Source organism: Anopheles cruzii, chromosome 3 (assembly GCF_943734635.1).
Source record: "Anopheles cruzii chromosome 3, idAnoCruzAS_RS32_06, whole genome shotgun sequence".
Lineage (NCBI taxonomy): Eukaryota > Metazoa > Arthropoda > Insecta > Diptera > Culicidae > Anopheles > Anopheles cruzii.
Genome location: NC_069145.1, coordinates 63797087 through 63820047, shown reverse-complemented (window position 1 = coordinate 63820047; position 22961 = coordinate 63797087). Strand labels below are relative to the sequence as shown.

Below are 22961 nucleotides of genomic sequence, written 5' to 3'. Positions count from 1 at the left end.
TTACCCTACATGGTAGCTAGAAACATAAAAACACATGCGTCAGGATGACCGGTGACCGTTCGCTACACTGCCATCTCAAGCCGCCGATACTCCGCCGGATTGCTCCCGGTGTGTCACCTGGGGCCGGTGCGCGTTCTGTGGAATGAAAGGGAAACTGTGAGACTTCCCGCTTCCGTACCGTCCCTCCCTCCTCCGTTCGACAAGCTTACCTTTAGTCTTCGTTGCTTTCGTCGTACGAAGGGCTCGTGGGCGAATAGGATGGGCTGGCCGGGCTCGAAGGGCTGTAACCCTGCAGTGTGGGTGAATAGGCCGGCGACGACGGGGAGTAGGTCGGCGAGCTCGACGTGTAGACGGGGCTCGTCGGCGAGTACTTGGGGCTGCTGGGCGAGTAGGTTGACATGTTCGGCGAGTACGGTGCCGGTGTCTGCGAGTGCGAGTACGAGGACGAACCGAGGCTGTAGTGGTTGCTGCTGCTGCTGCCGGGCGAATGTTGCGGTGAGCTCGGCGAGTACGAGGGGCTGGTGGGCGAATAGGCCGGGCTCGTCTGGTGGTACTGCGGGCTGGCCGGTTGGTAGTGCGGACTACCGATGTACGAGGGTGACGTCGGGGAGTAGCTGGGTGATGTGGGTGAATATTTGGGCGACGAAGGCGAATAGCTGGGCGACGCCGGGGAGTAGTGCGGGGAAGTGGGCGAGTAGTTTGGGCTGCTGGGGGAGTAGGACGGCGTGACGGGGGTAAAGTTAGGCGAGGTCGGTGAGTACGAGGGACTCGTGGGCGAGTAGCTGGGAGAGGTCGGTGAATAGGACGGGCTCGACGGAGAGTAGGACGGACTGGTGGGTGAGAAGGCGGGGGACGACGGTGAGTAGCTCGGGGAGGTCGGCGAGTAAGAGGGGCTCGTCGGTGAGTACGCCGGGCTTTGGTAGTTCGACGAGCTGGTCGGATGCATCGGTGACATCGGTGAGTAGCTGGGGGACGTCGGGGAGTACTTCTGCGTGGTCGAGTGGACGTTCGGGCTGCTCGGGGAGTAGTTGGAGCTGCCGGGAGAATACTGCGCACTCGGCGGCGAATAGCACGGCGAGGTCGGCGAGTAGGAAGGCGAAGCACCGCCCGGCGAGTTCGGCGCGTAGTTGGGACTGCTGGGTGAGTACGACGGTGACATCGACGGGGAGGACGGTGGGTACGGCGACATCGAGGGACCGGGCGAGCTGGGTGAGCTACGGATCGGTGACCACGATGACGGTGACATGCCCGACGCGTCCGACTGGGCCGACGGCGAAAAGCTGGGCCCACCCGGTGTCATTCCGCTGGCCGGCCCCGAAGGGGACCATCCACCGTAGCCGGGTGTTTGCGACTGCTGCCACGGCGTCATGCTGGGTGTGGCGGCCGAACCGAAGAACATGCCCGTACCACCGAGGATCGAGGTGTGCGGAATTTCCATTCCCAGCTTACACTTCTCCGCATCGAGCAGCAGATCGAAGCAACCGGTGCCCATCCGGGGCAACTGGCCCAGAATGATGTTCTCCGAGACACCCCTCATCGGGTCGACCTCGGCATGGGCCGCAGCATCGTTCAGCACGTCGACCGTTTCCTCGAACGAGCAGCGCATAAGGGCGCCCGTGTCCTGCCGATTGATGCCGTGCCGCGTGATGGCCATCAGGTGACCCTTGGCCGTCATCACGTCGCACAGCAGCGCCAGATGGCGATAGTTCACGTAAAGCCCGTAGAACTGCAGCACATTGTTCATCTCCTTTTCGACCGACTTGCGGACCGCCTCGATGCCGAGCACGGAAAAGATCTCGCAGATGTCGTTACTGTACGTTCGCACCGGATCGACGTCCCGCTCGCTCAGCACCTTCATCATGGACGTACCGTCCGTCTCGAGCAGCCACTCGCCGATCGGCTTAAACTCGCCCTCGGGCGTAATGACGATCCGCTTCTTGGCATCGGTCTGCGGCAGGTGCATGTACACTTTGCCGATGGCCTCGATGCCCTGCAGCGTCATGTCCGACAGCATGTTCGCCTCGATGCACCGCAAAAACATGTCGTCCTCCATCTTGTCCACGTTCTCTTCCTCGCTCTCCTGGAACTTGTTGTCCTCGTTCATGATCCGAATGCGCAGCACCAGCTTGTCGGCGTTGTCGTCGTTGAAGATGCAGTTCAAATCGTCCCCGAAGCCGGCATTGATCTTCTCCGCGATCTGCTCCATCGTCAGCTTCTTGTCCGTCATGCGCTTCCGGTCCAGCTCGATACGCAGCAGCCACGGCGAAATGCGCGTCGGATCGAAATCCGGCATCTCGTAGTACACGTTCACAAACTCCTGATCCTCCGCGATCACCGTTCGCTGCGGGTCCGGGTCGTAGTAGATCGCCGTGTTGGCCGTCACCTTACGCAGCGTCGTGTGCTCCAAGCGACACAGCACGTTCTTGGCCTTCTCGGCGTCACGGGCCGCCCCACCCGTCAGGAACACCGTCAGCGACGGGGCCTTTGGCCGCTTGGAGATGTTAATGATTTCCTTCAACCGGGGCACACCGAGTGTTACGTTCTTCGACGAGACACCGGCAAAGTGGAACGTGTTCAGCGTCATCTGGGTGGCCGGTTCACCGAGCGATTGTGCGGCCAGTGCACCCACCATTTCGCCCGGGTTAACCTGGGCCTGCTGGAAGCGTGTTTCGATTTCACCAATCAGCCACTCGAACGCCTCGTTGTTTAGCCGGAACTCCTCGGCCACATACTTGGTGCAAAGTGTCGATCGAACCAAGCACTGGAACAGCAACGTGGCGTTCTCGTTGGCCTGCTTCGACAGCCGATCCGTCCCGGCCACGATCACGCAGCGCTGCAGCAAATCGCGCACGCCCTGGATCACTTTCAGAGGCGACAGATCGGTCGGGGATCGTTTGTTGATGTGGAAGATCTTCTGCACGTTCCAGATCATCCGCTGCAGGTTGCACGGCAACACCACCTTCGAGTCACCGTTCGGGAAAATCTGTCGCAGCGCCTCCCGATCGCGCATCAACTGTTCGTACTCGGCCTCGATCTCCTGGATGACCGAAGCCGACTCGGTCAGCTCCTTGATGACCTCCTCGTTGAAGATGCGCCGCAGCGTGCGCTCGTTGGTCGGATCGAAGCGGTACCGCTTCTCGAACACCTTGTTCGACAGCTTGATCGTCGGCAAGTTTTGAAACTCAACCGCCTCCCCGCACAACCCATCCTCGCCGTAACGCAACTGAATCAGCTGCCCCACGGAATTACGCACCGTTCCGTCGTAGTTGACCATCACCGATTCCATGGCCTTTATCAACCGCCGCTGAATGTATCCGGTTTCGGCCGTCTTAACGGCCGTATCGATCAAACCCTCGCGACCACCCATGGCGTGAAAGTAAAACTCGGTCGGCGTAAGGCCGGCCAGGTACGAGTTCTCCACGAACCCACGCGACTCGGGCCCGTAATCATCTTTGATAAAGTGTGGCAACGTTCGTTTGCGGAACCCGAACGGGATGCGCTTGCCCTCGACGTTCTGCTGCCCGACGCAAGCGATAACCTGCGAAATGTTAATGTTGGAACCCTTCGATCCGGACACGACCATCGCCTTCAGGTTGTTGTACTCGGTGAGGGATTTCTTAGCCGAACCACCCGTCTTGTCACGGGCATCGTTCAGGATGCGGTTCACCTGGTTTTCGAACGTCTGCCGCAGCGTGTTGCCCGGCGTCGGTTCCAGTTCCATGTTGTGCGCCTTCTGGATCACCCCGATCACGTCCTCTTTGGCCTTCCGGATGGCACGCTGAATTTCGGCGTACGTCTGCGGATCGGCAATCGTGTCACCGATACCGATGCTGTGGCCCTCGAGCAGCAACCAATTGTTAACCACCGTCTGGATGTTACCGTAGAACCGACCGGCGATCTCGTGGCCAAGCTCGAGAAACACAATGTGCAGCAGCGAACCGGCCGACGTTCCGAGCGTCTTCTTGCACAGGATGCCCATGATCAGCTCGCCGTGTTCGACCATAACCTTGGTATCGCCGGGCGAAATCCACTTGTACGGTCCGTCGTCCTCCTCGTCCGGGTGCGTCGAGTGCGTGCGGATCATGTTCACGTTACCGGGAATGATGAGAGTGAAAATTTGCTTGCCCGTCCACAGGGGTTTCGGCTTCAGAATGCACGGCTGCGGCATCTTGCCGTCCCAGGTGGGCAAAAACATGAGCAGATTCATCATCTGCTCCTTCTCGATGAACACATCCCGTTTCGTCATCTTCCGGACCGCCGTCAGCGTGTCCTGCACGATGCCCATGACCGGTTTGTTCGCCTGCGGCGTAATGATCTGCCGGGGCGTGATGTGAATGTTCTCAATCTCGGCCCGCGTCTCCATCGACTGGGGCACGTGCAGGTTCATCTCGTCACCGTCGAAATCGGCGTTATACGGTGAGGTGCAGCTCAGGTTCATGCGGAAGGTCGACCACGGCAGCACCTTCACCCGATGGCCCATCATACTCATCTTGTGCAGCGTTGGCTGCCGGTTGAAGATCACCAGATCGTCGTCGCGCAGATGGCGCTCCACCTTGTAGCCACACTGCAGGTGCAGATCGGACGATTTCGGGTGGAAGCGGAGATCGATACGCTCGCCGTTGTCCCGCACGATGTACTTGGCGCCCGGGTACTGCGAGTTGCCGCGTCGCACCAGTTCCTGCATACGATCGATGTTGAAGGGCGTCACCAGCTCCGGGAAGGTCATGTTCTGGGCGACCGACCGTGGTACGCCCACCTGATCGATGCGCAGATTCGGATCGGGCGTGATGACGGTACGGGCCGAAAAGTCCACCCGTTTGCCCATCAAATTACCACGGATGCGGCCCTCCTTACCCTTCAGCCGAGCCTTGATCGCCTTCAGTGGTTTGCCGCTCTTTTGCATCGCTTTCGGCATACCGGGCATATCGTTGTCGACCAGTGTGGCCACGTGGAACTGAAGCATTTTGATGTTTTCCGCAATTACGTGCGCCGCAGCCCCGGTCTGTTCGTTCTTCTTCAGCTCATTGTTCGCCTTGATGATATCGGACAGCTTGTGCGTCAGATCGTCCTGATTTTTGGTCGCCCCAAACATCACCACGGCCGGCCGAACGGCGAGCGGTGGCACCGGTAGCACGGTAATGATCATCCAGTCGGGACGCGCAAACTTCGGATCCATTCCCAGCACGTAACACTCTTCGTCGGTGATGTGCTTCAGGATCTCGTAAACCCGCTCGGCCGACACCTGGATCTTTTTCTCCTGGTTCTCGTCGTTGATCTCCTTCCACTCGGCCATCAGATCGAGCCCGGTGCGCCGGATCGACGGCTGATAGTGGCCGCAACCACCGTGGCCTTGCTTTTTGTTTGGGTCCGTGCCACCACCGCCGCCGCCGCCACCACCTCCACCGCCGCCCTCCTTCGACATATCCATGTCTTCGCCACCCTCGCAGATCTTCTTGCCCTTGCACAGATCGTACACGTACGCGAGCCGTTTGCGCGGCTGGCCCTTGGACTTCATCACAATTTCCTTGATCTTCGGGTTCGACGGCGAGACGAGCATCTTGGAGCAGTAGAAGCACACGCAGCGCAGAATTTTGATCGTCTTCGTGATGAACCCGATGTGGAAGACCGGCTTCGAGAGGTCGATGTGGCCAAAGTGTCCCGGGCACTCGGTCATATTCCCTGCGCACGTCTGGCAGCGCGAGGTCCGCTCGATGACACCCTGCCGCGGGTCCATCAGGCCGCACAGCTTCGGTCGGCCACCCTCCATCGTTTCCGCAAACTGGATGCCGCCCTCGGTCACCGACATCCGGCGAATCTCGTCCGGCGACAGGATACCGAACTGTACCCGTTTCACCGTCCGAAGCGGCGCCTTAGAATCTCCACTCATTTTGCTGCCGTCGGAAAGGCCCTCCGCCCCGTCACAATGACTGCGCTAAGGTCGAAGCGCTCGGATCGGTCTTCTCCTTCTTCACTACCACCACCACCACCACCGGAGCGAGCACCAATGTCCGCGATGCACCAGAGAAAGCAGAAAGATAATCCTTTTTTACGCCACCAAAAAGTGCTTTCCGGTTCCCAACTTTGCACTACACCCGTTCAGCGGTGCCTCGGGAACCGATGTGCAGTATTTTGGTCCGGTTCTGCGTCGCACAAAGTTTGGCAAAAGCAGCTATCAGTGAAGAGGGAAAATTTTCCGTGACGCACCACACGCGTCCATTGGTACGAATGAGCCGTATCGAGTGCACGCACACATGCTCGCGATGTGTGCGAGCGACTGAACAGAAAATGCCAGACGCGCGCTGCCAAACGGCTGTCAAAATGAGTGACTGATGAAAGGATCGTACGCCAAATCCCGCCTTGGGCAGAGTCTAGAGGATAGCGTGGATGACAAAGAAAATTAACAGGTGAATAGCGTTTTCGATAAACTAATTAAAGCCACGAGGGTCTCTTGCGCGGCAACAATAAGAAAAAGCTTTAAACAGATTGATTCTGTCGAATTTTTGTTGTTCAAAATGTCCTGTGCTTTGACAACTCTGTTTTTTGTCGGTGGTCCAAACTGACAGTCGACAGGTTTTCCAAGTTTGGTGGCAAATTGGGGTTTTTGGTGTTTTGTTTGCATCTTGGTGCTGGAATCGGGAAGAACTATATTTAGGAGCAACCTTGTCTTGTGGGGCACACTGGCCCGCGATTACGAGTGGTCAAACAACAGGTGCACAATGCCGAGTCCTACGGCTGGTAAGCAACAAATGAAACAAATGGTTTTCCTCTGCTGACTGCTGTTTTGTTGTGGTTCTCCAGCATCATGGGTAAAGTTTTTCACAAACGCCGACATCCCGAACCAGGCAGCCGCTACTTATGCGCACGTATTTGTCGAAAATCGCATTCAAATGGACATGCTAATGGATCTTAACAAGGAATACCTACGGGAGATGGGCATCACTACGATGGGCGACATAATTGCCATTTTGCGGCACGCGAAGAAAGTGTACGAGCAAAGTGCCCGTGAAAAGGTCCTGTCGATCCCGGACTCTGACACAACCGTACCGATTGCAACCGTATCGGGTACCCCGAACACGGTCACGCTCAGTAACGGAAAGAAAGCGGAAAAGACACTAACCACACGTAAGTAGGGCCCCGTCATAGGAACTGTGGAAATTCCCAGGATTTTGTTGCCTGTACTGTATACTCTCAATGCTGCTTAGGTATTGTATCATCGGTCGGGACTACGTTGCACGACGTCAAACCTCGACGCGTTCTGCCGGAGCACGAAGGAAAATACAAGATTACCCTTCCCTCTGGTAGCACCGTCAGGAGCAAGGAAATTCTCGAGAAGAAGGTTCAACTGACTAAAAGGAGACCGAGCATTGACGATCAGATGGACGTATCGGCCAAAAGGACTGGCACAAAACGAAGCATATTCGACAGACTGACCACAGAAGATGAGCCTCCGAGCAAAAGCGCACCCTCGGCCAAGACTCTCGACTCAATGGGCTCACCGACTTCCAGCTCTATATTTTCCCGACTTGGCGGACGAAACAGTGCAGAACAACGTGGCAGTGGCGGCGATGTCACCACTTCGGCTACTTCTGGTATTCTCAAAAAATCTGCTAGCTTTGCTTCGCCCACTTCGCAGCCACGCCCGGTGGAACGCAAAGTTCCGCCACTGGTTCAGAAGGTAATTTTAGTCAAAAGAATACCAGCCAAGGCGGCCACCCTTTCGTCGGATGAGGATGACGACGACGAAGATCGGCGATTGGACGTAAGCAGCGGCGACACGACGGGTACCATGAAATCGGTATCGTTTTCCGAGGAAGACGAAGTGCTGGAAATAGCTCCAAGAAAATCGCGTAAACCTATCGTGGCTAGCAGCGCTGCGACTGGCCGTTTGCGTTTCAACGAGAAAGACGTTCATGTAAAGCAGCGATTGGGCACCGGAAGACTTGCAGCTACCGGGTCGGGCAGTGCAGCGCATCGTGGAGGACCGGGTGCTCTTCATGGTACGAGAAAGGTGGTGCAAATGAAACCCTCGCCGGTGAAACCGTCACCGGCGCGAACCAGCATGAAAGCAGATACCATGATGGCTCATGGGCGCAAGCAGCCGATTCAGAATCGACTGAGTTTGGGATCACGCACCGGAACGGATTCAAAACAGCTTTGGCAACGTTTGGAAAGGTTCAGTCTCGATTCTAAACTGACAAAACCCGGCAAAGGCAACTCCTCCACAAGTAACGGTGGCAGCGTATTTAATCGACTTGGATATAATCGTAAGTGAGTTTTTCTTCAAAATAAAGATACAATTCGTCACAAGATTTCATTTTAAATGTAGTCTCTTTGACAAACGAGTGGTTACTTTCGGGCCAGGTCGGAAGCACGGTTGAAGTCAACGGGCCAAAATCCGAATCAGCGTAACCATACGGTTGTGTTGCCGAAGGCGGAGGAAATAGTGTTGGAAGAAAGCCACTATGTACAACAATTTTAGAAAACCAATAGGTTTAGGGTCAACAGAAGTGAAACCAAGCGTATATACGAGGCGCTACTGTGGTGCATGTCAACCTTAGAAACCAGGTGTCAAAGGCAATGTTGTTATCTTCCCGTTATCGGTTCTTCAAGTTCAACTTCTTCATTCTTATTCCAAAGGAACGAGGTGAACTTTGTAACTTATAACGTTAGTTCTTGCATTAACATTCGCCACCAGTGATCTTGCATCGCGTTTCGCTCAAGTGCACAAAACCACTATTTATTACGCAGGATTCTGTACACAGCTTTGGCGTAAACCTATTTACGAACAAATGGATTTAATCATTAAATTAAACAGCCAAACAGTGGGGAAAGACAAAATTGCAAGGTAATGTCTACGAAGGGTGGTTTTGATAAAACGTTAATTGCCTTTCTCTCACCTCTAGATTAGTCCAGTACTCGTGTCGTGCATTATGGGCTAGCAAAGAGGCCAACAATCTTGGTGCGAAGACGACCGAGTCCATTCAAGTACTGAAATTAATTGAAGGCATCTTAAGCTCTTTCCGCAAACGTATGTAACTATTGTGCCCGTATTACACTGCAAACATAAAGTAAAAAAACCACATTTATTTTCTCTTTCAGTGCTTCGGTTTGGAAAAGGGTTTGAGGTGCTTTATGCCGCCGGTTCTAGCGTGGAAATGAAACAACTATCTCAGCAGTTGTTTATTGTGCTCGGGAAAGTTTCCTCCGGCCTATTCTTGCTGGCCGATCACGTCGTTTGGTTATCGCGATCCGGTATCAGTAAAGGGGTGGACGCCACGGAATGGTTAGCCCGTTCGAACCGGTTTTGGTTAATTTCGATCGCGATGAATCTGTGCCGCGATTTGCAGGAACTTTATCGCCTGACCGTCTACTACAGCAGGTCCAACATTCGCAACCTAGCTCGAACTGTGTCGGTTATTTACAACGAAAACAAACCGTTGGTCGTTGATACGGTGAAGAATGTTTGCGATATTTTCATCCCACTCAATGGACTCGGTTACGTGAAAGTTTCGAACCAAACCATCGGTATTCTGGGGGCAATATCTTCCATCATGGGTCTGTTACCGTTGATTTACCCGAGATTGAAGTTCTAGCGATGTCCTTTAAAGAAACACAGCGAGAAACTAGTTGATAAGTTGAATTGTAAATAGTTTAAGCGATATGGTGTCAGTAAACAGTATATTTTTCTTGTGGTGGTATTTTGTACTACTCGAAAGGGGAAATCAAAGTTTGTAAAATAAAAAACCAAAAGCATATTTATTGTCGTTTTGAGAAACGTATAATTCTTAACTGCTACACCTGAGTACTTCATTAGCGTGGATAACACATCGGTTTTACGCACGCAGCCACTTCAGGTGACAGCTGATTTTGTTTACAAACAACAAAGTTCTTAGGTGCGATTTTAGGAAAGAAGTGATAAAATATGTCGAACAGGACTCTGAAAGATTGGGATAGCATTGCGAATAGCCTCACCAAAGATGAGAAAGCCGATGGTGATGAAGAGGAAGCAATGGACACCCTCGAGGCGTTGCAGACGAAAATGAGCCAAGTACCGCGCGGAATGTTTGTCAGCGGATGGGACGACCCAGATGATCTGATCGAGGAAGATAACGACCCGAAGGGTAGGCGCGGGATAGCTTTAGGTCAAGCATGTTGATGGATAATACTTAGCTATACTCGCCCAACAATTACAGCTAGCGTTGAGAGACATGCCCTGTGGGCCGCAGGAGAGAACAAAATGGATTTGCTGACAGCAATGCTCAGCCTAAAACCGTCGATCGTGCATGCAACTGATCGCGATGGCTACACGGTGTTACACAAGGCCTGCTATAATAATAATCTGGCAATGGCGAAGGTCGCTCTACGGCATGGGGCTGATCCGAATGCCCGCACTGAAATGGGGTGGACGCCGCTGCACTCGGCCTGTAAATGGAATAATGCGACGTGTGCGGCGCTGATGCTACAATTCGGGGCTGATGTAAATGCACCATCGGATGGCGATCAGACGCCTTTACACATTGCAGTCACAGTTTCCAACTGTCGGCCAACTTTGGTGACGCTGCTGCTGAATGAAAAGTGTGATCCCGAGCGGCGCAACAATTCAAATGAGACAGCTCAAGTGATAGCGAAGCGCACCGGACCGTTGTTTCCGATCTTTGCCATGGCACACTCGGCGTACACAGTAGAAACGGGTTTGATTGATTAGGAAGTAGCAGGATTAACACCGTAAATATGCAACCAGATTTAGCAAGTGTTGTAACAACATTGCTATTTGGGACGCCTGGTAGTTTTAAGGTATTAAGGAAAAGGATATAATCACTGATAGAGCAAAAATGGGATATGTTCAGTGGAACCTGGAAAATCCCTGAATTACTAGGAACGAAGTAAATCCCCGGCTCTGAGATGTGGTTTAGTTTCTGTACAATCGTTTCGTTGCATTATGGTGGTAAGTGTCTTCGTGTGGCTCGTGTACAATGTTTCAGAGGAACGCAGCACGAGCAGTATTGTATTGTTTGCGGGGTTTGAGTTGTTGATAAGATAACAAAAATGATCGTTCAGGAATCAATGGTCCGCGTAATGCCAACCCGCGGCTTATTTTTCGTTGCCCATAAAGCGAAAGTCAACAATCAGCATACTTAATTTCTTCTGTATGATTCTTTATTAGAAAAAGGGGTTTCCAAACAGCTACAAATGTTTCGTGTTGTAGGCCCCGTGGTTTTCGGTAGATAATCGTTTAATAGTGGAATGGCTGGTATACCGCAGGGTGTTTTATCGCGTCCATTATTCTAAATTTAAAAATACAATAAAAATAACTCCGCCATTGTTGTACTCGATGTTGAGAAATAAACAAGAATATAAACATAAGTCTACCAAGTTTAAGTCATATGCCGATTAAAGCCAAAAGAGCGGGTTGAAATTGTAGCGATGGCCAATGAAAATAATGGTTCAGCTTCGAAAACTGTGCGTGCTTATTGGTGCCACATTTCTGTTGGCTGTTCGGCTGTTCGGTTCCAGCACATGTGGTGGTGATAGTGACCCGACTGATACGGCTTTGGCTTCGTTACGCGCGATCGACTCGAAGTAACTGCTGGAGGAAAAAGTTTAATTCACTTGCCATTCGCAATTCAGGATAAGAACGGTGGCGATACGTTAAAGGGAAGTGGATTCGATACGGTATGTGGGCCGGTTTTACAAACCTTCTTTGTTTTCATTCAACAGGTGCTTTCTGCTACGTGCTTCACGATCTTAGAAATCCCGCGGGATTGCAATGGTGTGAAGTTCTGGGGATAGAAAGAAAACATATGAATGATCAAAGCTTCTCCAAATAAGACAACATTTTCCGACGTAGCTCTACGGCCGAGACACGGCACCATTGGCCATTCCGCAGGAAAAAGGACCTGGAAAAGGGGCAGATAATGAATTTTAAAGTAATTAAAGAGTAATATTTCAGTATTTACAACACTTGATCATAATCAGCGACGAGTCCACTACCTTTTCTTTATTATTTTCACTTCTTGCTAAGCGATCGTGTACCGGGAGATTATTTTTATTTCCTTCTCACTCGGTTTGTTGGTTGGTGGATTGGTTGTTGGTCAAATTAGGCCCGAGAGGCCCATTTGACGGCGGTGCATTGCAAAATAAAACACTTTCATCTGACGTTTCGAACGCTCGATACGTTTGGCACAGCGGCCAAATAAAATATGTTCAAATTAATATCGGGTTACTCGGTCAGTTTCGCCGAGTGCGCCTCGGTATCTGGATCCACCGGAGCCGATTGGACCGATTACTACACATTTCGGAACCATCCCAACCCAGACTGGTGGATCAAAGCGATCGAGTTGCCGCCCCTTACTCTGCGAATATCGGGAAAAATGTTTAATTAGTCATAATCGACACTTGCGACCAATTTATGCGCGCGCTCCACACGGCGTACCTGCGAAAACACCTCTGGCCAGGGGCACGGTTTTGTCGACACGGTCGACGACACACTGTCGGCGCTGGGAAGTGCGATGCACTTCCAAAACGCACGGCGGTGACCCAACTTGTAGAATCGAGGCTGATCGCGAAGTGGTCCCCGAAGTCGTACCGGGACCAACGTCTCTGCGGTGCCGATGGAGACGCCTGGTGGGTTTCGAGCATTTCGCACTCCCGCTGCGTAAAATGTGAATATTAATCAACATAGCAGCACCGACGACCAGAACACCCGGTTCCGGTTGTCGACCAGAATCAACGGACTTTAATTGATTCAATTAAACCGCGTAACGTTGTCGTGTCCGAGGTGGCAGTCGTAAACGTGGCACTAGTTTTGGCGAAACCCACGATCGAAAGCCACGCACTGTGGGGCCTGCAATAAGTCGCACGCCTCCCGGGACGGGTGGACTTCCCAGTCCGGCTTGGGTTTAATGAAGGTACCCAAAGGAAACTGAAATGTTAAGACACTTCTATTCTACACATGAAAGGGAAACCACTAGTTTTATCGTTCACATGTATTTATTGTTTCCGTAGTTATTACTGCCCTCCGAGGCAGGAGCTTATGCTTGGCTTAAGACTAAGAAATGGTTTTATGGCTTAAGACTAAGAAATACACACAGTTCTTAAACTGTCTCAAGCGCGACGCGGTTTGTTAGAGTCAGCCGCGTCGGCGGTTTCTTAGAGCTAACACCTATTCTCACGGTGGTGGGTTACCGAGCGCGCATTCCAGAGACGCGCAGACAAACCGAGCGTTCTCACGCTTTTGTGCGTTTTAGCTAGCCAGCAAGCTAAGGCTAGCCTAACGTGGACTCGCGGTCCCGAGCGTTAGCTGCAACAATGTTGCAGCTAAAATGGACTAAAAGTCGAGCGCATGGTTTACGGGAAAGCACGGTCGGCATGGTTCCACCACACGCCCTTTCTTATATTAAAAGAAAAATGTTAGCGCCAGTAATAATTTTTGTTTTTTCTTGGTTATGGCTGCTTAGTTCTGCTTCAGTAATATTTTTTTAGTATTTTTTAGTAATTAATAATAATTTCTTAGTAATTTTTTTTTATTTTTATTAAATTTTGTTTATGGCTCTTGCTTTTTTCTCGTTCTTATTTAGTATTAACTTTAGTACTAAGAGTTGGAGAACCAACATAGTCTTCCGTGGCTTCTCAAGCAAGTAAGTATACTTACATTATTATTACACTTATTGTTATTATTACTAATTCGCGTTCCTTAAACTAGCCCAGTATAAGCGCTACCGCTGGGCGTAGCGTTAAATCCTACTTCCATCACACGCCTTTTCCTTACTATGGTACCTTTTGACCCTATTCTTATGAACGGTGTCATTTTTTCCCCGGAACTCTATTTCCAAGTTTGGATGGCTATCCCTGACAACTTCGAACGGTCCTTCGTACCTTTTCCCTAGCTTTCGAACCAGAACCTGATCTTTTGGTTGGAAGGTGGGACATGGTGATGTTTTGTTATATTGTCCCGTTCTGTCAAGTTTGTCTTGTAGGACGCAGTGACTGTGCCGTGCAGTTTTTGTGATTCAGTTCATAATAGTAGTGCAACAATAATAAAAAGAACCGTGCTAAGGATCATCAAAAGAAACAATGATGTTAAAGAAGATCGCACTCACGTAAAACAAAGTACGAAAACAGGTAAGTAGAAAAAACAACTTTCCGAGGGAGTAATGTGACCCCTTATGTGACAGCTACTGGAAGAAGTGAAATGAATGGAGTTGTAGAATAAGTTTAAATAGTAACAGTCTGCATTGGGGATCACGGTCCATCTTTGGAAGATTTTTTACCACACTTTGAGTGATCGTAGGCGTATTATTGCTAGTCCTACGATGCAGATCAACGAGGGTAACGAGGGTGCAAAAGAATCAGTCGAAGAAATCAAATACAGCTGTCAGTTTTCGGTTGTGCTGCAGGAAAGAAAGGTTTTATGTTTTAACTCGTGCAACGTATGTAAGTAGAACAGTAAGCTTCACATGGCCAAACAGTATGCATCGTTTGCGAGATACGCGATCTTCCGTCGAGAAAGCGGACGTCGCGGGAAACCGATTCTTCCTTCCAGGTGGTCGAATACGGAGCCACAAGTTCATTTCGCCATACGATCTTCATTAACGGAAATACAGCGCGTTCGTCGTTGCACGATTTTGGTTCAAAAATCGACGCGTGTGGCGACGCCATTACAACATCTTTCGCTCGCTCGCAGTGTCCGCAACACCATTCGAGATGACAGAGGTAGGTGCCCGTACGGACGGCAACGGATGCGTGGCTCCATTAATTCGAGCCATCCACGAGTCATTCGAGCCAATTCACCAAAAAATACGGGACGACCTTAACATTTTTGCAATATTTCAAAGATGCGTACAACAGACAGATTCGCGACCCGAAACAACCCTTGCTGGTGTTGTTGTTGTTGGTGATTGTTGGATTCGACGTGTGCTAACGATAACGATAACGTGTGATAACGAAAGCTCTGCGTAGCTACCAGAGCTAATTCGGAACACAGGCGTTACCGCGTCGAGTCGTATGTCGTATCAGAAATTCAGTGGTGTGCGTTGAAGGACGAGAGAAAAAAAATTATATAAAAAAAATATATATATATAAAAAAAATTATACCCATGATCTAACAGGTTACGAAATATCAGGTGGTGAGGACTTTGCAAATCCGTAGCGCTCTGCGCAGTCGAAACTCCCTCTGATGCCCACAGTAACGGATGGCGGGCTTAGGGTGCACATCCGGCCGGGGTTCCTGCTAAGTGCCTTAGCGAATTGCTTGCTTCCGTGAAAGAAAGAACAAGTATTTGCTAACAACGATTAACAACTAACGTCGACATGCCGAACTAGTGGCCTTGCCCATTTTGGTTCGGATGTACATATTCCTCCGTGGACGAGCTTGCGGGTTCGTTTGTGTCGGTCCTGGCACTATTTTTGATAGTAATTATAGCTATCGGACTGCATATTTACAGGCAGGGTCGAGAGCCTATGTACGCGTAGCCCGTTAGAGGTCCGCTTCCTCCTAGAACTCCGCAATATACATTGATAACTTGTAGCCTCTAAATTCCCAGTGGCCCAGAAGAAAAGATCAAGCTATTTTTTCAACTCGGCGAATCAAGTTGCCAAACCCCGAGCAACAATAGCGACGACTGCAAGGGGTGCCTCGCCACCGGCCAAGGACCGCCTCATCATCCTACAATCTTCCTATCCTCAATAATTGGTACAGTGTTGGTGATCAACACCCGAATACCTAATCATTACTTAATCTAGCCTACCTGGCGCACCGAAGCTTAGTTTTGTTGAACGAAATTTTGCCAGGTGGAGGCTGCTCGCGGGCGTAGTGATATCGGTCATTCTGTACCGACGGCTGGCTGTCGGACCAACCTCTCTTCACTCTCTTAATGCGAGAATGGCATCAAAAAAATGGTGTGAAAGGCGATCAACTTTTTTCGACCCTCCGTTCCACGGGTGCGGGTGCTGCTGCTTCTGCTGCTGTTGGTACAACTGGTGCGATTGATGCTGTTCCAGTGTTTCCCGACACGGCTGCGACAGTTTGACAGGAAACCAGGCACGTATTCTGCCGTTGCTGCATCATCGGCGGTCCACTTCGGTAGCCTCAGCGGCGGCGGCTGCAGCTTGGGGTGGTGGATACTGGGCACCCGCCCCGGGCATCCCCGGACCCTGGCCCATCCCGTACATCGAGCGCTTGTGGGCCATCTGCATCTGGGGGTTCGGGTAGGGTGCTGCGCCGGCCCGTACTCGTTGGCCATGCCCTGCATCTTCGACATCGGCGACATCTGGTTCATCTGACTTTGCGGGTTCATCGTTCCGCCAGCGGCACCACCACCGACGGCTCCCATCTGCGACATCGACCCGTTCGTTCCGGGACCCATTTGACCACCGCCCATCGCCATGCCCATGTTCGTCATCTGCGGCATCGGGTTCATCTGCTGGTGATGCCGCCGGCCGCAACCCCACTACCACCACTGCTGTTTTTGCTGTTGCTACAACAACTGCTGCTACTACTTCTCCAGGTAGCCACCGGTGGTTGCGTCCGATTGTAACGCTCCCCAATGGTAGTCTGCAATGGCGGACACACAAGAACGGTGTGAGTGGAGTGGCTACTTACTAAAGACGGCTTACTTACGGCTTACTAGAGATGCGTTACTCACCGTGGTGTGGGTTGTGCAACTGTTGCTGATGCTGCTGCTGCTGTTGCTGTACGTCGGTTGGGTAGCCCCCGATGTAAGGAGACCGACGATCACCCAAAGTTGGAGCCCCTAGAGAGCCCCCCTGGACGCTCATGCCTCAGCCATTGCTATGAACGACAACAGTAGCAGGGTTAGTACACGGTCTGGGAGCTGTGAATGATGTCACCCTGAGTTTGGTGCGACGGGAAAGCATTAAGCCGTAGGCGAGGGTTCTTTTTGCCACCCGAAAAAGGTCAACTTTGTCACCTAATGGTCCTGTCGTCCCGCGTAGGATTCGTTCGAGTGCACACCCGCGCCCGACGTGCCCGGGCAGACAGCGCAGATCCGGGCTCGCATCCCCGAGCGAGGGAGCGCCCATCAGCATGGATGGTTGGGAGCTTAAAATATTATGATCCCAAGTTTCTTGTTTATTTTGCCTTTTCGAACCAAGCCTGCTTGGATGAGGTTCGGACCAGGACGATAACACTTTTGAAGCCGAGAATCAAATTAGATGACACTACGGGGAACTATGATTTCTATTAAACTGTCTCATCGGCAGTCTCCAATGTTCAGCCAGAACTATAGGCTGATCCATCAATAGTTTGGATTTAAAAACTACCGATTACTTGACTTACCAGACGTCAAACTTCTTTGTGGAAATTGTAAACATTTAGTGAAAGCTTTGACATGTACGAAAAAGAACGCGGTGCTCTTGCAAAAAATTGGGAAATATTAGAAACCTATTTCCAAAGTGGTGAGTGTTCAACTCAAATAGTACGAAATTTCCCAAACTCATTTTCGAAAAGCTCCCCAACCCAATTTGGATTGCAAAGGTCAATCCTTGAACTTAGGATGTTTCTCTGGGCATTCTGGGATCTCGATTCTTGGCAAACCCTTTACCCTTGGCCTTTAGTAAAGAAGTGAAGCGAACTTACTGTGTGTGACAAACGAAGAGGTGCTGACGACGGACCCTAAAGTTACGCCTGAGTTCAGTAAACTGCAAAAGACCAATAAAAAGAGGAAAAGAGAAACATTAATGCTTGCGTGCGCTCCGATATGCTGTATGCAAATAGTGCTCATGGGCTGGTTCATTATCCTTGTCCATTGCGATGCGATTTGTGGTGCTCCCCAATATCGTGCAACATAAACCAAATTGTATTAATGTCAAGGTAATCGTTTTAATCACTTCCGCTACTTATTACGTGGAGTCGAACCGTGGAGTCGGATTACGTGGAGTCGGACCCACTCAGAGAGAGAGAGAGAGAGAGATTCCGATAACGCCACCCTGCGATGCGGTCCAGCGATGACCTTTTCCCTTTATGGAATCGACAGAACTACTCCTAAAAAATGTGCCCCTAAAAGCCACACACAGTGCGTGCCCGGGTTAGGAGGGCGAAATCTCCTAGCCGGTAGTGTAGGATTTCCGATCTCTGGGGAGTCCGGACCTACCCACTAAAACCCTCCCTACTAATGCCTTGAGCCCCCTTCGGATCACCTGCTCGGTATTACCTTCGAAGGGGAGGCTGGACAAGTTTGTCCCACTCGTGCCCACATGGGTACGCTCGCTAAAACATCACGCTCACAACACGCCACGCTGGGACTCAGCGTGCGCTGAGTCCCAGTACTGAGTGTACTAGTGCATCACAGCCGCGCACACTAGCACACACACTCGCGCACAGTCCAGGGTTTTTCCCAATGAATCATCGAATTTTGCCACATCGCGTCACATGCAGATTGCAGTGCATTTATTTTTTTATGCTTCTACTATTTCGTAATTGGCGCGAGCTGCGCACGCCATTCCCACCAGCTGTGGTTTCGGATTAGCACGGAATCACCACTGATAACAACCTTAGGAAGTGCTTGCTTTCACACAGCGTTTTTAGGAAGCAGGAGCTAATGATTAGCAGCTCTGCCGCACTCACACCCTATACTCACTCTATGTTGGGTGTAGAAGTCGAGACTCTTTTTATGTCCTTTTTCACAATTCTACTTTATTTCACTTTTCTCACTGTCGACGTTCTCTCGTTCGATCTTCATGCCTCCGCGGCAGTTTGTACAATGATCTGTCACGGTTCCTGCACGGTGGGGTTGCGTTTGGGTCAGTGATATAACGGTATGTCACGATGAGGCCCCGAGAGAAGCTGGGGGGGAGTTCGAGTTCGGTTTAATCCACTTCCTAGCAACGCGCGCCCGTTGGCCGGTGGGCGGCCCAAAAAGTGAGCGAATATTATTTATAAAATAATGCGAACTGACCATTTTTTTTTGCCAGCGACCGTCCCGTGCCTTGAGGTGGTAATGAGGGCACAGCGCCCTCCGCTGCAAAAATCAACCACAGGCCATGTAGTACGTTTGGCTGCGTGTGTGTGTGTGTGTGCGAACACGCGCGTTTAATCGGCCACCATCACCGCCAGGCGCTTATGAAATTAATTCAGGTTAAAAGTGCGCATGCGCCCGCCGTTGACCACCGGCACCAACTGACCACCCGGAGGGAGTGCAAGACTGGGGCCGGAGGGGGCGATGGCGAGCAATGGTGGCCGCCATCCGTTTTTAACGGCAGCTCATCGTGACTTTCGATACATGCTCATGGCGGCGGCGGCCGTTTATCGGTGGGGGCCAGTCGGCCCAGCTACATCCCTGGACCGCGGCATGTGTAAACATAGTATAAATATGTTGTGAATGGTTGTTAACACGAAAGATAAAATAAAATATAACGAAGTTCACGAACGCTTAGCCTACAGACACTTATCAAGCTCCGTGTTCGACAGAGCCAACTCTCCAACATCGGTAATGTGATGATAAGCCGTGCTCCGGAGTACCGCAGGGATGGTCAGGGTCAGGGTAGGGCGGTGTAAGGTCACAACTAAGGCCCTCGGTCAGCCCTTCCCCTGGGTACACCCCGCCCCGTGTGACGCGCCCCGATAAACGTTATCAGTAGCCGGGATTCCCCAAAATCCAAATTATCGCATTATAGCCTGCTAGTGCCGGCTGGCATTTAACCGGGAAACCGATCCGCACCCGCCGCATTTGGCTCCGGATTGCGGATCGGTTTCCGAACCCGGAGGGGTGGTGGGGGTTCTAGACTATGTTCTGCGTATGAAATTTAATTAAAACTTTTTCGGGCAACACACTAGTTTTCGGGCAACCGGACAGCAGCAGCAGTGGTAGCACCACTTCACACTTCACACTCCACCATCCAAGGTATGTTTCTTTCGATGTGAAACGCAGATCGAAACGCACGGTTCGGCTGTTAGGACAAGACTGGTGTATTTTCTATTGTTTTGTTCTTATATAATCTTCTACCTCATCCCTAATATTCCTGTTCTTATCTAAAGGTTTCTCTTATCTGTTGTGATTCATGTTGTTATCGCTCTAACGTCAGGAACCGATGATTATCTTCTTATGTACCTGTTGTTGGTGGTCGCTGGTATTATGCTGGATGGCGGACCATGTTGGTACCTCCTGGAGACGTGTGGTGTACCCGGTCGTGTTGACTCAGAGGATTGGACGCTTGCTGTATTGCCGTTATCAGCAAGTGTGTGGCTCATAAAATGTGATGATCGCTGGGGTAGCTGCCTCCTGTACTGTTGTCTGCATTGGAATTTCTGGATCAGCATGCACGGCGATAGCAATTTTTCTTTGACGGCAAATGACGAGTGCAAAGATGTTCACAGCAATCCCAGGAATGATCGCCATTCCTCCGAAGATCGATAGATGTGACCATTTGATACTATTATTCTGTAAATGAATCATGTCCAACTCCTTTCTTGTCTCTAAATGCAGATGATGATGTTAAGCATTTCCTTTTTTTGTTCACGATGATTCCATCTAATTGTAGGGGAATCGGATTTGCGGGTTTTTGTGAAGTTTTCTGGGTCCAATCTCTGCATATTGATCAGCAGGGCAGGTTCGTGGGAATTGGTTGATATTGTAACAGAAGCGAATGACATAGCCTCGGCGATTGTGTTTGTTTTGATATGTTCCTGATCTAAATCGTTTAGAAGTACTGCTATCTCCTGTTGGCTTAATATTTTATTGTTAAAAAAAGGCTTTTCCTGACGTTACCGTTTCAACTATCCTATCTAAATATTTTGCAAAATAGTAAACATTTAGATATACAAGAGTATGCTAATTTTGGGTGTATCAAATTTATATTAGAACCGGTATCGATCAGAAAAGGGAAGTTACCCATGCTGGTCTTTAAGCTTACCAACATGGGTTCCACTCTAAAAAATTCGTTGATCTTTCATTTCCTGCAGCTCTGTCGTGCTTATTGTGATCATCCTCATAGTGATCATGGTAATATTCTTGTTCTTGGTAGAAATAAACATATAAATGAAACAAGAATACTTTTCTAATGTAAGAATGCATAAGTAATTAATAAGTTCCTTTTCACAGCAATGATAAATACCCCTATGAATAAACTCATACTTCGGCCAATAGCAAGCATCAAATAACAATACCAAGTATCAGTTTCACAACACTAATAGCGTTAGCGTTAGCGATAAACCACCCAACGAGTAAACAGTTAGTAAACAGTTTGTCAAGCAACGCGCGAACGATGAGGGCCGAAAGTGAAGTTCGAAAGCAATGGAATAGAAGAGGCATGAAGTGTGAACGCAAATTCGATAAAACTAAAAAAACAAAACACACAGCACGTTTTGAATGCCAAGCGGAAAAACAGATAGACGTTGGCATCCTTGCCCTTAACCCCATTCAGTTCATCCTGGGCATAAGAACCGCTATTAATTGCTTGTGGACCACACGCCTATGTTTCAGGACTTTGAAGGGCCGGTATTGGGAGCAGCTCGGTGTGTTCTTGCGTAATGGAACTGCTAGAACGCGGAAGTTCTGATTAATTATGTAAAACCTAAAAACGATTAATAAAACATGAGTAAACTAAGTTGCTGAAATATTTGCAAAATATGAAATATATCGATAAAACTGATACCGAAAATCATAACAAAAAAATTTGAATGCTCGCAATGAGCGCATCGATCGGTAGGATAAGTTGTGTGGTAGTACATATTTTCGCGCTGTTACATGGACCGAGCATATCGATCGGCAATCGGCAATCGGCGATCGGCCCAATCTGTCGTGCATTATGGGCTAGCAAAGAGGCTAACAATCTTGGTGCGAAGACAACCGAGTCCATTCAAGTATTGAAATTAATTGAAGGCATCTTAAGCTCTTTCCGCAAACGTATGTAATTATTGTGCCCGTATTACACTGCAAAGCTAAATATAAAAAAAAACGTATTCCTTTTCTTTTTCAGTGCTTCGGTTTGGAAAAGGGTTTGAGGTGCTTTATGCCGCCGGTTCTAGCGTGGAAATGAAACAACTATCTCAGCAGTTGTTTATTGTGCTCGGGAAAGTTTCCTCCGGCCTATTCTTGCTGGCCGATCACGTCGTATGGTTATCGCGATCCGGTATCAGTAAAGGGGTGGACGCGACGGAATGGTTAGCCCGTTCGAACCGGTTTTGGTTAATTTCGATCGCGATGAATCTGTGCCGCGATTTGCAGGAACTTTATCGCCTGACTGTCTACTACAGCAGGTCCAACATTCGCAACCTAGCTCGAACGGTGTCGGTTATATACAACGAAAACAAACCGTTGGTCGTTGATACGGTGAAGAATGTTTGCGATATTTTCATCCCACTCAATGGACTCGGTTACGTGAAAGTTTCGAACCAAACCATCGGTATTCTGGGGGCAACATCTTCCATCATGGGTCTGTTACCGTTGATTTACCCGAGATTGAAGTTCTAGCGATGTCCTTTAAAGAAACACAGCGAGAAACTAGTTGATAAGTTGAATTGTAAATAGTTTAAGCGATATGGTGTCAGTAAACAGTATATTTTTCTTGTGGTGGTATTTTGTACTACTCGAAAGGGGGAATCAAAGTTTGTAAAATAAAATACCAAAAGCATATTTATTGTCGTTTTGAGAAACGTATAATTCTTAACTGCTACACCTGAGTACTTCATTAGCGTGGATACCACATCGGTTTTACGCACGCAGCCACATCAGGTGACAGCTGATTTTGTTTACAAACAACAAAGTTCTTAGGTGCGATTTCAGAAAAGAAGTGATAAAATATGTCGAACAGAACTCTGAAAGATTGGGATAGCATTGCGAATAGCCTCACCAAAGATGAGAAAGGCGATGGTGATGAAGAGGAAGCAATGGACACCCTCGAGGCGTTGCAGACGAAAATGAGCCAAGTACCGCGCGGAATGTTTGTCAGCGGATGGGACGACCCAGATGATCTGATCGAGGAAGATAACGACCCGAAGGGTAGGC

At 49.9% G+C, this 22961-nt stretch overlaps 5 protein-coding genes and 1 pseudogene across 5 annotated transcripts; 5 read left to right on the top strand and 1 right to left on the bottom strand.

Moving 5' to 3' along the window:
• Positions 1-211: 211 nt before the first annotated feature.
• Positions 212-5887, bottom strand: LOC128273823 (DNA-directed RNA polymerase II subunit RPB1). The gene has a single exon (XM_053011878.1). It carries the CDS (start codon positions 5885-5887, stop codon positions 212-214), a length of 5676 nt encoding a protein of 1891 aa, XP_052867838.1.
• Positions 5888-6610: 723 nt separating this feature from the next.
• On the top strand, positions 6611-8308 carry LOC128273825 (uncharacterized protein C19orf47 homolog). Its single transcript, XM_053011879.1, has 3 exons — positions 6611-6735; positions 6799-7122; positions 7203-8308. The coding sequence occupies exons 1-3, from the start codon at positions 6717-6719 to the stop codon at positions 8270-8272; spliced, it is 1413 nt and encodes a 470-aa protein (XP_052867839.1). The 5' UTR covers positions 6611-6716; the 3' UTR covers positions 8273-8308.
• A 313-nt stretch (positions 8309-8621) lies between these two features.
• On the top strand, positions 8622-9664 carry LOC128273826 (peroxisomal membrane protein 11B-like). Its single transcript, XM_053011880.1, has 3 exons — positions 8622-8845; positions 8904-9028; positions 9100-9664. Exons 1-3 carry the CDS (start codon positions 8790-8792, stop codon positions 9591-9593), a joined length of 675 nt encoding a protein of 224 aa, XP_052867840.1. The 5' UTR covers positions 8622-8789; the 3' UTR covers positions 9594-9664.
• Positions 9665-9922: 258 nt separating this feature from the next.
• Positions 9923-10762, top strand: LOC128273603 (ankyrin repeat domain-containing protein 49-like). The gene is made up of 2 exons (XM_053011607.1): positions 9923-10121; positions 10194-10762. The coding sequence occupies exons 1-2, from the start codon at positions 9923-9925 to the stop codon at positions 10703-10705; spliced, it is 711 nt and encodes a 236-aa protein (XP_052867567.1). The 3' UTR covers positions 10706-10762.
• A 10881-nt stretch (positions 10763-21643) lies between these two features.
• LOC128270767 (peroxisomal membrane protein 11B-like) lies at positions 21644-22494 on the top strand. Its single transcript, XM_053008185.1, has 2 exons — positions 21644-21860; positions 21934-22494. The coding sequence occupies exons 1-2, from the start codon at positions 21644-21646 to the stop codon at positions 22425-22427; spliced, it is 711 nt and encodes a 236-aa protein (XP_052864145.1). The 3' UTR covers positions 22428-22494.
• A 248-nt stretch (positions 22495-22742) lies between these two features.
• LOC128274012 (26S proteasome non-ATPase regulatory subunit 10-like) overlaps positions 22743-22961 on the top strand; it is a 703-nt pseudogene continuing 484 nt past the window's right edge.

What these genes read in the sequence shown, in the direction of transcription:
- LOC128273823 (XM_053011878.1), bottom strand. Translation starts at nt 5,887, where the DNA reads ATGAGTGGAGATTCTAAGGCGCCGCTTCGGACGGTGAAACGGGTACAG.
- LOC128273826 (XM_053011880.1), top strand. Translation starts at nt 8,790, where the DNA reads ATGGATTTAATCATTAAATTAAACAGCCAAACAGTGGGGAAAGACAAA. An exon ending in GGGAAAGACAAAATTGCAAG is followed by an intron (nt 8,846 to 8,903) that starts GTAATGTCTACG and finishes TCTCACCTCTAG; the next exon opens with ATTAGTCCAGTACTCGTGTC. An exon ending in CTTAAGCTCTTTCCGCAAAC is followed by an intron (nt 9,029 to 9,099) that starts GTATGTAACTAT and finishes TTTCTCTTTCAG; the next exon opens with TGCTTCGGTTTGGAAAAGGG.
- LOC128273825 (XM_053011879.1), top strand. An exon ending in GGAAAAGACACTAACCACAC is followed by an intron (nt 7,123 to 7,202) that starts GTAAGTAGGGCC and finishes AATGCTGCTTAG; the next exon opens with GTATTGTATCATCGGTCGGG.
- LOC128270767 (XM_053008185.1), top strand. Translation starts at nt 21,644, where the DNA reads ATGAGCGCATCGATCGGTAGGATAAGTTGTGTGGTAGTACATATTTTC. An exon ending in CTTAAGCTCTTTCCGCAAAC is followed by an intron (nt 21,861 to 21,933) that starts GTATGTAATTAT and finishes TTTCTTTTTCAG; the next exon opens with TGCTTCGGTTTGGAAAAGGG.
- LOC128273603 (XM_053011607.1), top strand. Translation starts at nt 9,923, where the DNA reads ATGTCGAACAGGACTCTGAAAGATTGGGATAGCATTGCGAATAGCCTC. An exon ending in GGAAGATAACGACCCGAAGG is followed by an intron (nt 10,122 to 10,193) that starts GTAGGCGCGGGA and finishes CAACAATTACAG; the next exon opens with CTAGCGTTGAGAGACATGCC.